The 14,215-nt window shown below is 39.7% G+C and overlaps 1 protein-coding gene across 1 annotated transcript in view; it reads right to left on the bottom strand.

The window, feature by feature from the left end:
• LOC5564829 (carbonic anhydrase-related protein 10) overlaps positions 1-14,215 on the bottom strand; it is a 411,830-nt gene that overhangs the window by 3,973 nt on the left and 393,642 nt on the right. Inside the window, exons 4-7 of the mRNA XM_021841520.1 lie at positions 10,927-11,063; positions 10,650-10,862; positions 10,275-10,592; positions 10,028-10,211 (exon numbers count right to left, since the gene is read on the bottom strand). Of these exons, the coding sequence (XP_021697212.1) occupies positions 10,028-10,211; positions 10,275-10,592; positions 10,650-10,862; positions 10,927-11,063 (852 nt within the window). The remainder of the gene's footprint in view (positions 1-10,027; positions 10,212-10,274; positions 10,593-10,649; positions 10,863-10,926; positions 11,064-14,215) is intronic.

Consider the following 14,215-nt stretch of genomic DNA (forward strand, 5'->3'; position numbering starts at 1 on the left):
ATTTTCGCACATCTAAATCTCGAAAACAAAAAATAATTTAAACATTAAATTTAGCTCATTGAAAGACGGATTGTCTGAACGAACATGGGTGAACTTGTCAGTCTTATTTGCGGTTCCTCTATGCTATGTAGTCCAGGTTCAAAACTTTTTTTTTACAAAATTTTCAAATATTTTTAAAAATATGCAGTTTTTGCAGGGTTTTTCCAGAAAATTTATTGGGAACTTCTAAATTAACCCCAACAGACAATCCTGGTTAAGTTGCTGCCACAATATCACTTGGAGTTTTTTACTTTTGCAGTTCTTTTAAATTTATCTTGATTGATTTCTTAGGTATGTGTTGAAGGATTCCTTAAAATGTAATTTAATTCAATACTCCAGTATATACTAAAGCAAATGTTCCAGTGATTCCTCTGTTCTACTTATTTTTCTTCTTATTTCTGGCGTTATGTTCCAACTGGGACAGAGTCTGCTTCTCAGTTTAGTGTTTTCCTGATCACTTATCGACTTGTGTCCCCAATCACATTCATTCAAGCCACAAAGCATAAAGTACAGCAAAAACAAATGAATTTCATTATTCCATGTTTTATGGTATATATTAGCATAACATCATATCCACATGATTAAAAAAAAATGTAAGGCATTTCTAAAAATCAAATTAATTTTGGGCTCCTCTCAATATTTTTGAGATTGTTTTAAATGTTTGTAACTGCTTTTCGACCCACTTCTTAGTTGTAACATTTAAATTAAACCCACTCATTGCCTTGTGTGAATGTCAGATATGTTGAAATGAAACCTTATAAAGTTTTATTAAGAAGATTTCAAATAAATAGAAAAGAGTCTTACCAAAACATGTAAGGACTCCGCTGAGCAACTCTAAGGTTTCCATATGGTAGAGGATTTAAAAAGACGTTTTTTATGCCTATTGTCAAATTTACAGCTTTTGACAAGAAAAAAAAAAACTTAAACGTGTATTCCGCGAAACAAATTCAAAAATTTCGTATCGTTTCGAAAAATTCCGTGAGATATTTGATTTCGTATCGAGTTACACGAAACATTTTAAAATTTCTTTTCGTTTCGTCATTATCAGCGCAAGATATTCCGCGTATCGTTTCGTTTCGTATCGACATGGAAAAAATCCATATCGCATACCCTTAATATTTATACTCCAATTAAAATTCTTCTGTTTCATATAATGATTAGTTCGTACAACAATTTCAATCAGAATAATTACTGGAAATTCTGCAACGATTTTTTCATGGATTCATCATTTTTTTTTTTCATTTTATATGTTCATTAACCCGTTAACGCCCATGGTATCCCACAATTGTGCTTCAGTCCCAAAATTGTTATCGATAGTTACGTTCCCATAAAATAAACACAATTTCAGCAAAAAAAAGTCTAGGTGAGGATCCAAAAAAATCTCAAAAGTGTGTTGTCGATATCTGATAGCTCCATATAATAAATTTTGCATATTATAAAACAAAATGAAAGCTAGTTGATCCTTTGGAAACAGTAAGCGTTGTAAAAATATTTTTGGTTGGAAACGTTCAAACCTTTTACTTCCACGGGAGAGAAAACTTACGCTTACAACAAAGGGCCCAGAAAAAGTTAAAAGTTTGACATTAACAAGGCATATCTCCGTTGTTTTCTAAGCAATTTCAAACATGTTTGCAGCAATGGAATAATAAACTTTTCGAGATTAATATCCATTCAAAGTATATTTGAAAAGATAGTATACCCAAAGTTTATTTTTAACAAGAGGTACTTCTTAGTGTTACACAGCAAAAAATTATCAAATTTACATGGCACGTAATTTTCTATGATATTCATGTAAAACGAATTATAACTGAATATTCAACGATAAATAATGTAAACGGTCTCATTGTATTCAAAAATGCTTGCAATTTTGAGTGAAACTGAAACATTTCATAATCTTACATCCAACATTCGCCAATGTTGCATGCTCTCTTGCATATTGAAAGTGAAATTGCAAACAAGCATGCTAGGTTTCCATGATTCTACGCTGAATATTGTGTGAAAAATAATGCACATGGATGGATCGACGGCTTGTCATTCCATGTGCATTATTTATGATTGAATTTTCAGCGTGAAAATCATGTAAACTGAGCCGTTTTGCATGCGACATTCTTTAAGAGAAGACGATTCTTGTTCAATATTAAGGATTTTGGTAACAATGTTGGATAAAACAGATGTGTTTATGGGTTTTATCATTGAATAATACATGAGAAATGGCTTTGCGTGATTGAGGCTAAAATTACGTTACGAGTAAATCTAAGATTTTTTGGTGTGTATCTGGTACGGATTTGTGGTATAAATTAAGCAATGTAACAATATTTAAGGGGATAAATCATGGCTTGCCTGGTAAAAAACAAGTTCCGGAAATACAATTCGCATGGTTGGGTTAAAATATAAATTTCATTGTACACTCACAAAACCTCGAAAAACCCAATTTTTAAACATTTTTTTTCCTATAAATCAAAATTTAATCCGCTAACGTGTATTTTTTCAACATATATTTGATCCTAGATTCCCAGCACACATTTTTTGTCAGAAACAGAAATTTTTGATTACACCTACAAAACCTATTAACTAAAAAACTATGGAAGATTAAACTTTTTTATATTGTTTGCATATAAAGCAAAATTCAAACCAATAGTTGGTAGATTTCTCAACAGAAACATCGTTTGAAATATATTTTTCTGATTACCCTCTACATTGATTTCTATTTTGAAAATATTAATGAAATTTAATGTGATGACATCTTGTTTTGTCGCTAAAATTTTATTATAGAAGTTTGGTGAACATGAAATTTTTGAGTGCATTTAAAATTTATTTTATTGCAAAAACTAGAAAAAACGCTTTTTTAACTTGCCGCCTTCAAAACAAAGATAAACATATTTTTACTACTTCCACGCTTTCCGCAAACGATCCGGAGAAACTTAAAAGCTGTTTTACTTTCATGACTTGGAGAGTAATAAAATTGTAGTTCTATTTTTGTTGTGAATTGTATTTTAGTTTGTAACTTATAATTATTGTTAAATAAGAATAAGTTTTACATCATTGGGATCTGTTTTTGTTTTCAGTTGATGTCATACGATCAAATAAAAAAACAAAACCTTGTAACTGTTTCCACATCAATCAGCTTATGGAAGTCTATTGAAAAATTATGGTTTTAAATAGAAAGTTTTTATTATACTTAAATTTATGCTTCTAGAATTAACCAAAAACCAAAATTTAATGCGTTGACTCGTGAATTCGTTTACCTCTGTCCAACATCTTATGCAAACAAACTTGGGTCGAAACGAAACATGCCATCGCTTCGATTTTTGATTTAAGGTAAAAAAAAGGTTAATTGGATGTTTCCTAGTTTTTTTATGTGAAATAAATTTTGAGTGTTATCATAAATTTAATTCTTGCTTAAACATTTTCACTAGAAATCTAGGACCCTGACAACCAACCCCGGTAGGAACATTGGTCGTATGGTGACAGGGAAGGGGGGATTTGCTTCAACAAACCTGGAGCGTCTGTTGGGAGCGGCTCACAAAAGCGTCTGTTCCCCATGCCAGGAGCGGCTGATCATCGTCCGAGTGCCAGAGAAAGACTCTAAGCTAAACTGCGCACTATGGTCCTCTGAACATTTAGGGGGAATGGTCATCCTCCTCCGGAAATCCTGGGGGTTGGTGTCAGGCTCTGCAAGCCAACCGAAAAAACACATCAGCACAGGAACGTCAAAGAAAGCATACGGACTAGAACAATCGGCGAAGACCAGCGACTGAAATGGACTAGCAATTATAAAGTCGGTACGTGGAACTGCAAATCTCTCAACTTCATTGGAAGTACTCACATACTCTCCGATGTACTGAAGATTCGCAGTTTCGGCATCCTGCAGCGCGCAGGAGATGTGCTGGGCAGGTTCGATGGTGCGAACGTTTAGAGGTAATCATACCATCTACGTGAGCTGGGAAAAGCTTTTATAGTGATGAGTGATATGCAAAGGCGCGTGATCGGGTAGTGGCCGATCAACAAATGAATGTGCAAGTTGAGGCACAAGGGCCGGTTCTTCAACTTCAGCATCATAAACGTGCATAGCCCTCACTCCAGAAACACTGATGATGACAAGGACGCATTTTACGTGCAGCTCGAACGCGAGTACGACCACTGCCCAAGTCATGACGTCAAGATCATCATAGGTGATCTGAACGCTCAGATTGGCCAGGAGGAGGAGTTCAGACCGACGATTGGAAAGTTCAGCGCTCACCGGCTGACGAACGAGAACGGCCTAGGACAGATAGATTCCAAGAATATGGCCATTCATAGCATCTATTTCCAGCACAGTCTCCCGTATCGGTACACCTGGAGATCACCTCAACAGAGAGAATCGCAAATCAACTACGTTTTGATCGATGGACGGTACTTCTCGGACATAGCCGACGTCAGAACCTATCGTGGTGCTAACATTGACTCCTGGTGATGGTGAAACTGCGCCCAAAACTATCCGTCATCAACGATGTACGGTACCGACACCCCCATCGGTACAATCTAGTGCGACTGAAACAACCTGATGTCGCCAATGCGTACGAGCAGCATCTTGAGGCAGATTTTCCGGATGAGGGCGAGCTGGATAGGGCCCCTCTTGAGGACTGCTGCAGGACAGTCACAGCAGCCATTAACGAAAGCATTGTCGGATATGTGGAACGGAGCTCGAGAAACGAGTGGTTCCACGAAGAGTGCCATTAGGTTTTAGAGGAGAAAAATGCAGTGTGGGCTGCAATACTGCAGCATGGTACGCGACAAAACTTGGAACGATACAGACTGAAGCGGAAACAGCAAATTTCGGGACAAAAAGCGCCGCCTGGAAGAGGTGAAATGCCATAATATGGAGTTGCTGTACTGTTCTCAACAAACGCGGAAGTTCTATCAGAAGCTCAACACATCCCGCAAAGGCTTCGTGCCGGGAGCTGAGATGTGACGGGATAAGGATGGGAGCATCTTGACGGATGGACGCGAGGTGATCGAAAGGTGGAAGCAGCACTACGATGAACACATGAATGGCGAAGAGAACACAGGTACAGAAGGTCAGGACAGCGAAGGCGATGGCTACGTCAGCACAGCGGACAGCGGAAACCAACCAGCTCCCGCGATGGAGGAATTTAGGATGCCATTGAACAGCTCAATAACAACAAGGCCTCTGGCAATGATGGTATCGAAGCCAAATGAGGCGTAGTGAGTGCTCTGTGTGGTATGAGCAGATCTGAACACTATAGTGACAGTTCCGAAGACCCGATCCGTCGCCTAAGAGTAGAAGGCAGAGTGCTCCCACCATTTGATACCGATTGAAAGCTGAAGCTAAAAGACTGTGTTGCTCAAGTGGCGGCCAAGAGTGCCCAATTTCAGCGAAATGAGGGAATATGTAACTCGCTATCATCCCAAACTGCCATCCTGTGCCAGAGCTGAGGTTTGGGTGAAAGGATTTGATGAAACTGGAGATATGTACCCGTGGTCTGCTGCTATGTGACTCCAATGTGAGAAATTATGGTTTGAAAGTTGTTATGCATCGATCAAATCTTGGGATGAGTTTAAGATGGAAATAGTAAGGGGTTTCCCCTCGGCAAATAATCCTATTTATAACCATAGTTTGCTCTCGTCTCGAAAATGGAAGAGTGGTGAAACTGCAGAAGAGAACGTATATGAGATTCTAGCTATGGGACGAAAGAGTGGTTTACTAAAAACACTATTCTAACGTACCGTAAAACGGGGTAACTTTGATAGTTTTTTCGAAGAAAACTTGAATATTTTTGCATGCTGTTTCAAAGAATTGAAATTTATATTTTTAAAACAAGTACTGGCATCCTAGCTATCGGTTGCAGTCGATAGATTGACAAAAGATTTATTTTGAATGGAGTTATAATTTTTAATATAATCAAAAGTTGGTTTTCTGTGTTGGGGTTACTTTGATAATGGAGTATGAATCGAACAAAATTGAATGAATAACGAACATTTGTAGGGCATTGCATACTTCTAGGCGTTTAACGTTATATGGAAATTTCTGACTTAGATTACAAAAATGGTCCTACTTTGCGAATATGCTTTTTGCTAAGAGATTTGAGACTGTATTCAAGTTCTATGATAACTAGGCTGTCAAATATAAGTGGCCAACTATTCAAAACTACATCAAATAGTGATCGTAGAACAGATTGTTTGTAAGCTTTTCAAAAATGCTAAAATTGTGTCAATTTTTAAAATTTGTATAAAAAGCCTCAAATGTTCTTGATTTAAATGAAAACCGCTCTTACATGAAGTGTCATACTAATATTCTTTAGTTTTGCATTCGTTTTGCTTAACTGATTAACAGAAATTATGATATTTCGTTTAGTATGTGATGGGTTACGCACTATCAAAGTTACCCGCATTATCAAAGATACCCCGTTTTACGGTACATAACCAGTGGACCAAGATCGTACGTGAGACGTTAGGATATATTAATTGAATGGCGGAGTAAACAATATAAAACCAAAAGCGTATTTTTATTTTCAGCAGTCAGAATTTAATTTATAAAAAGACATAATACGATAAACATATACAAAAATAGTCAATTGAGGAAGAAATAACTTGAAACTTTGAGACAAGACATGAGTGCTTCGCTTTCGGGAACTTCAACTAACATCGGAAAATTAATTACAACTATGTTTACGCTTTTTTTAAAGAACTTTCTAGCGATCTGCGAGTGTCATCTTGCGGAAGGCGTAACAATCTCTTAATTTGTGACCATCCTTCCGGCAGACTGCACACAGCTTGGACTTGTCCTTACGATCGCCGCTCCTAACGTTTTCTTCCCTTTTCTCTTCTACAGAGTGCGTGTTTATGAACACTTTCTCCTTCGTCTTGGGTTTCTCTTGCTTGCCGCCATGTTCATCCGAATAGTTGACAACACCAACTGCTGAAACGCTGCTGGGTAAGGTCGATGCTGACATACTGACGCTTGAAGAGAGACCTGTTGAGCTTAAGAGTGGCTGGAAGCTTGCTTACTAACTGCTGAAGAAGCAACGTGTTTGAAAGATGATCATGCAGACTCGCAGTTTGGAGATGACTGCAAAGGTTTTTGCACGAAAATCCCAATCCAACTAAACTTTCCAGATGTTCCAGTTTGAAAGTCTGCGTTGACCATACCGAGCTGATGGTTTGTTCTGAACGACCATACAACGTTCTCAACGTGTCGATGATCAACAGTACGGACGATGGTTGCATCAGATAGCTCTGAACTACCTCCAAAGCATTCCTTTTTAAACACCACTGCAGCCGCACTAGATTTTCTCCATCGGAGTAACCGCACATCTCCCAGTGGTATTTTGGAAGCAACTCAGGAACACCGGCCACGTGACAGGATCACAAGAGAAAGTATGAAGCATCCTGGGCACGACATGTCTGGCGACGATTTGTTGAGTTGTTGTGGGCTGGATCCACCGAAAAGCTGCCACCGAGTAACATCATTGACAGCGGACACAGTTGCGATAACAGTTGCTGATGTGAACAACCGAAAAGAAACTGTACTCACGGAAGGGGAGTGGATTGAGGTTGTGGTGTACTCATATTAGCCGGACCGAATTGCAGAATGGGGAAAGCAAGCATGATCCGGTATTTATTTCCGGTATTTCCGTTTAATTTATTTGATCAGCTCGGGTCGGTGGTGACGAATTGACCTAGCTCCTAGCCGAGCCCATAATATTCAATTGCGGGGCAAAGGTAACGGTAGAAGTACAGCACGGTTGACTTATCGAACTGGTAACCTTGGTAATACCTTCGCTGGCTGGGAACTCGTAGGCAGCGTAACGCACTGGTCGTTGCTCATCTGATGATATGTTGGCGGCGATTCGAACCAGTGTCGATGACTTGGTCAGCGGGATCTGCCGAATTTGTTCCGGAACTCAATCGAAATCTTGGCATTAACGGTTTGTCCCAACTATCAACTGCTGCTGGAGACTGTCCTCACGCTTTTGTTGGTCACTCAGCTACTCTATCAAAAAAAGTTGGGTGCAGTCGAGAGCGCTCGGTGAAAACGTTGTGAATCTATCTGCTCATCCAAAGCAATCAGTCGCGTTATTTATAACACCAGTTTTCTCCTTGTTCCGGACCTGCAGATGGGCTGTTGGTAGTGCATTCGGTTCCACTCGGTCGACCGGATTGATAGACAACGACTGCATGGCATTCATGCATGACATTGTCCATTGTGGGAATCTCCTTGGTAACGGTGTCAGTCCGAGACTGAGTGATCACGGGAATCGTTTTAGATTCGGTGTTAATACACGTAGTCGGGATTGCCTGGTTCTGAACCAAGTCGTGAGTTCTCTGCGAACTGCCGTGGGACGATTGACGCGTTTTGCTGCTGCGACTGCTGCCACCATCGTCCTCTAGTTGGGCCTGCAGAATCGCAAACTTTTTAGCGATTAAAGGCTCCCCAAATCTTACCGACTTTTTACGGCGACAGCGACAAAAAATCGTCGCGATTTCGTTGTTGTGTCGCTGCAAGCACTCTTCTATGGAACCATCTTGACTGACACGACGCGAAATCACGTCGCTGTGGCTAAGACGCGCTCATTAAACAGTGCATGCAGCGAAACATCAGCGAAATCACGGCGATTGTTTGTCGCTGTCGCCGTAAAAAGTCGCTTAGATCTGGGGGAGCCTTAAATCCATCTTCAAACGTTTTTGCTCCTCGAGCTGCTAGAGTTCTAGAGAAGCGCGTAAAGCACGTGAGCTTCGGGATGTGCGCCGGGATTGAGGTTATGAGCGCCTGCCTGCTGTGGATGCTGCTGGATGCTGCTGCGTCGTTGACGGTGTCTCAGTACCGGGAAGGTTTGTAGAGATTGACATCTCCGGGATATTTCTCGATAGAAATCTAAAAGGTTTTGTTGAGTCAGCAACGGAGAGATGCTTCGGATAGTCTTATAGCATGACTCGTTTTTACTGTGTACATGAATCAGCTTTTAAGCTGCAATTTATTTATTACCAACTAGTGGTCCCGGCAAACTTCATCTTGCCATCAAGTAGGCTGTTGAAAAATGTCATGGAACCTCCCATACAAAAAGCATATAAGTACTCCCCCGTTTTACCAAATTTTCCGAAAACTTCCTTAAACTGTTTCGTCACACGAACACGTCGGAACCCATCAAGAAGACAACAGTGAAAGAATTATGCAAATCGGTTGTCCCGTTCTCGAGCCATTTCGTGACATACAAACACCACTCCATTTTTATTTATATAGATAGATAGATTAGTTTGAATATTGTGCATGAAATTACAAATTTCTTACATGTCTAGTCCTTAATAGCATACATGTCTAACAATTTTATATTAGTTTGAAGTTCGAAATTAGTTAATTTTAGCATACATTTTACTAATTCAACGTCTAATTCAATAGTTTCTAGGGCTCCCTGGACCTATTATGTGGTCTTCTGGATGGTTGAAGGAAGTCCATTTGACAACGCAACTTAAGTATTGCAAGTTACGAATGAGTTGGTTCTGGATAACTATGATCTGTTGTTGTTGTCGTATTTTAAAAATGAAGCTTAGTTAAAATAGTACCTCCAAGAAATAAGGGGAGGGGCAAGGTAGTATCTTTATTTTCTCCCTGGATTTTGAGGATTGTTAACTGAAGAAGAGGAGGCTCAGACAGCCGTAGCGTTAAACGCGCAACTATTCAGCAAGACAATGCTGAGGGTCGTGGGTTCGAGTCCCACCGGATCTTTTTGGGTTTAAAATTTTCTCGACTTCCTAGGGCATAGAGTATCTTCACACTTACCGCTCGATAAACATATACAAAAATGGTCAATTGACAAAGAAAGCTCTCAGGTTATAACTATGGAAATGCTCATAAGAACACAAGCTGAGAATCAGGATCTGTCATAGTTGGGACGTAACGTCAAAAAGAAGAAGAAATCATGAGAAGAATATTATCACAGTTAAAACGTAAGTCCAAAAAATAAAAAAGATGAATTATGTATCTTCCCACCTTTATAGTGAACGTCCTTGTACATAGTTGGACATATTTTTCCCCCTTTTTCCTGTTTATTTCGAAAGTCAATGTTCGTCCGCACGGGACGATGCAGCAGCGGTTGCGGCGGCCGGAAGTTGTTCCCCAGCGGTGCCTTCGGGTGGTCGCTGCCACCCTGCATCAACCTCCGGAATCCGTGAAGCTGTCAGAAAGATATTAAATTCCATTAGTTTTCTCGGATATAGTAAACATCCACATAACAAACCTGCTGCTTGGTGATGTAGATCGGTTTGTTCATCACGATCCACGTGACGGTTTCGTGGCAGGCCGGTGCCGTCGTCGAACCCTCGTACGTCATGTAGTGCTCCGTATCGGGCAGCAGGTCCCGCACCGAGAGTCTCCGCACCGGTGCCGTTGCCCCACCGAATCGTATCCTCTCCAGCTGGTCCGTCAGCATTCGTAGTTCGGGATTCGAGAGGTCACCCAGCTGGACCAGAATGGCCACACCGACGATTCCCTGTGCTCGGAAGACCGCATCGCTGAAGTTGGCGTACAGCTGCGAGTTGTATCCGAAGATCTGAATCTGAAAGAAAGCATGGCTGTCAAAATTCCATCGTGGAATTAGAATCAAGAGTCAAACCTCCGCCGGGAACGTATATCCCTCGACACTGTGCTCCGAACCGAACTGATCATGCAGTCCGTAATGGACGTGAATCTCGTGGAAGCGATACCGATACGAGAGGGGACCTCCCGTCAGGTTCACCGGAACCTGCAGGATCCCACTGGATGGTGCCGTTTCGTTGTTCACCGTGAAGATCACACTGTGACCGGTGTTGGCTATCGATCCACTAATCTAAAGAACCGTTGCATCAGGTTATGATTGGAGCATTTTCGAAATTGATTCAAGTCATACTCACTCGGTGTTTGTCGATGTGTAGCGTTCGTAGGTTGGGGTCGAACAGCAATCGCTGCGGTTCCAGGTTCACCGGGCTCTGGCGGCGGCCTTTGTTGCACAGGGACCATTCCGGGTTGATTAGGCCCCAAAATGCTGGACCTGTCAACCAGAGAGAGAAGACGATTGATAAAAAATATTCTCAAATAATTTATTTTGAATTCACTTCTGGTGATCTATAGAACAGAATATTTTTTTCTTACTCAGCGAATGTGAGATTAACAATGGTGCAGCTCAAACAAAACTTTGTTTAAATTCTCAATCCTTAAGTCTCAGAGTTTATAAATAAGATCGTAAAAGTTTTCATTTTTTTTTCAATAGTAAACCACAGACAAACAGACGTTACACTTGCAACAAATTCCTTTAAAATCCATTACCCATTTCACACCATCATCTTCTGATCATGTAGTACGAAGTACTGTTTTGAACAACAAGACCAGCAGGAGGCGGTAGTGTGGAACGTCATAGAAAAACGAGGTACGCGCCTTTGATTGTGAGATTTGTAACAATGCGAAATTGAATTAGTCCATGCAGATTTTGCCTGTGTTACGTCTGTGAGTAAACTATACTATACCAATAACCAGTGGTAGATAACCGTGATTAATTTTTAGTTTGCTTTTAAATTTGCCACATCGTGTAACTATAAAAAAGTAGCAGAGCATCAGGTTACAGATGGATCTTGAATGTACTCAAGTCATTTGGTTCGAAATAAGCAATTGCTACAATGGATTTGCATCGGGTTCCAATATGGTTCCCAATGTGTTTCCGAATAGCGTTTATGGTGTTACGAGTTAGGAGATCACCGTTGTGCATAGGGATTTCCAAATAAATCTTACGGGGTTTCCAAATAGTGCTGGGGTCCCCAGCCTGGGGAATACCGATAGGTTTACAAATGTTTCCAGTAGATCTAAGAGGTTTTCAAAAAATTTCAAATGAATTTCAGCCATTCCCTTCCAGCGACTGCTTTCGCCAATTTTCAAAGATTCCCAAGGGTTTCCAAGGATCTGTCACATGTTTTTAGGTGATCCTTCATGTCTCTTAACAGTTCCCAAGAATTTCTGGGATTTTCACAGGGCCATTAGGCGCTTCTAAAGTTTATCTCTTTAAATTTCAGGGTTCTTTTCAATGGAGTTCACAAGCGGTTTTCGAGGTTTCAAAGAATTATCAAAGGGTATCGAGAGATTTCTAGCGAAAGAGAGAGAGAGCCGAGAAGTAGTAAGACGGACCACCTTCAGTTTGGCATGAAAATGGCGGTTTTCTTAAAAGTTCACCAAGCACTTTCCATAAACACAAGATTTTTGACATTCCGGAGCATTTAGGGTGATATTTACATCAAATTTTTCATAACAAATGTCAAAAACAAAGTTTCTGCTTGTCGAAATTGAATTTGATCTAAATTTAACAGATGCTCACTTAAGGATTTCGGAAGGGATTTTTTTTAGAAAAACATAACAAATTACCCGTCCATGCTTTAACAGGAATGTGAAATATGCTTCGGTGAAGTGAAATATGAATTGTAAATATTAAGCTTTGAAATTAGGCCATAGTTGTGAAAAATGCACAAGCGGGGTAAAACCGACCACTGTTGACTGGGTTAGACCGCCACCCCTAATTTATACCAACTAACTGTATAAACCATTTTAAAAGTGGTAACTACGTTGTACATTACTGTTCAAGTTAAATTAAATCAATTTTGTGAAAGATACAAGCCAAATCCGCATATTTTTCCAAAAATATGGATGTTTCAAGGTAATAATAAGTATGTATTTAAGTTTTTTGGGATAATTAACCCTAAAAATGATTTAATATCCACATTAATCAATGTAGAATTCATAAAACATTATACTTTTTAGTATCACAGGAAACTGTTATATTTTTTCGCAAAATTGTGTACGAAAATCGTGGTGGTCGCTCTTACCCCGTGGGTGGGCGGTTTTACCCCGTCGCTTAAAATAATCGTGATAAGACATCACTTTTTCAAACCTTCAAGATATAAATATTTTTTAGAAATACAACACCTGTGATATTTTTTTTATCATGCCTAAGGTTTCAAAAAAACGACATGCTGCGTCGAAAAAGTATTTATTGATTATTAATTTTGACATATGAATTAAATTGCTTAGGCGGCCGGTCTTACCCCGTCTTCCCCTATGATAAAGAAAAACCTGTTTCCTCGTATAACCATGGAGGAGGGGTATTATTTCACTAACATCCTTAAATAAGTGGCTGCAGTAAACAAAGCCATGCTTAAGATGTCTTGGTTTGATTCCCGATCTGTCCAGGATCTTTTCTTAATGGAAATTACCTCGACTTCCCTGGGAATAGACTAATAGAGTATCTTGGTACAGTGACGGCCGAAATCCCTACAGGCTCAAAATCCGTACGCTTCATACGAATAGTAGTCGTTTTGTATAGAGTGACCAGATTTAGATTCATTTCTAAGGTGTACGGATTTCGATCCCACAGGCTACTGGCCACACAATATACAAATGCGGAAATGGCAACATTGGCAATGAAAGCTCTCAGTTAAAAAACTGTGGAAGTGTCCTTAGGAACACTAAACTGATATTCAGGCTAGGTCCGAGTGGGGATGTAATACCACGAAAAAGAAGGTTGAGAAGAAGAAGAAGAAGAAGAAGAATATGAAGAAGAGGGGTATTTATTTCTTACAACCGCAAGTAAGTGACAGCAGTAATGTTTTATCAAGCAGTGTGGTCCCCAATCTGATTAAAGCAGTCCTCATATGATATTAAGGGTTTTCCATAAGTTTTCATAAGTTGTAGTATTGTAGGTGTCAGAGGGGTTTCAAAGGTTTTCATCTATTCCAGAATAGTTTACAAGTGTTTCTCAAGCTTTTCCAATGAGTTATCAAGGATTTTCAAAGCTTCTCAAAAGTTTTCAAGGAGTTCATAGGAACGAATAATTTAGGATTCGATGGGTTTCTTGAGATTTGTAGGGATTTTCAAAGAGTTTTTATGGCTTCTAAAAACCAATAATCACAGAGGATCCTAAATGACTCGCTGAATTTCCAAAGTTATACATGTGATACAAAGTAATTTCCAGAATATCATCAAGGTATCCTAACTGGTTTTCAAAGGTTGCTTCTTGGATGACTGAGGCTCTATGTTGGTTTAATGTTGGCTAAGCTGTCTTTAAGTTATAAAAAACCCCACCCTAAGGAGTCTCCAAGGAGTTTCGAATAGTTTCCAGGAATTTTTAGGAGTTTACAGAAGTTATGGGTTCGTTACTGATTT

The sequence above is a fragment of the Aedes aegypti genome, chromosome 1, assembly GCF_002204515.2.
Source record: "Aedes aegypti strain LVP_AGWG chromosome 1, AaegL5.0 Primary Assembly, whole genome shotgun sequence".
Taxonomy (NCBI): Eukaryota; Metazoa; Arthropoda; class Insecta; order Diptera; family Culicidae; genus Aedes; species Aedes aegypti.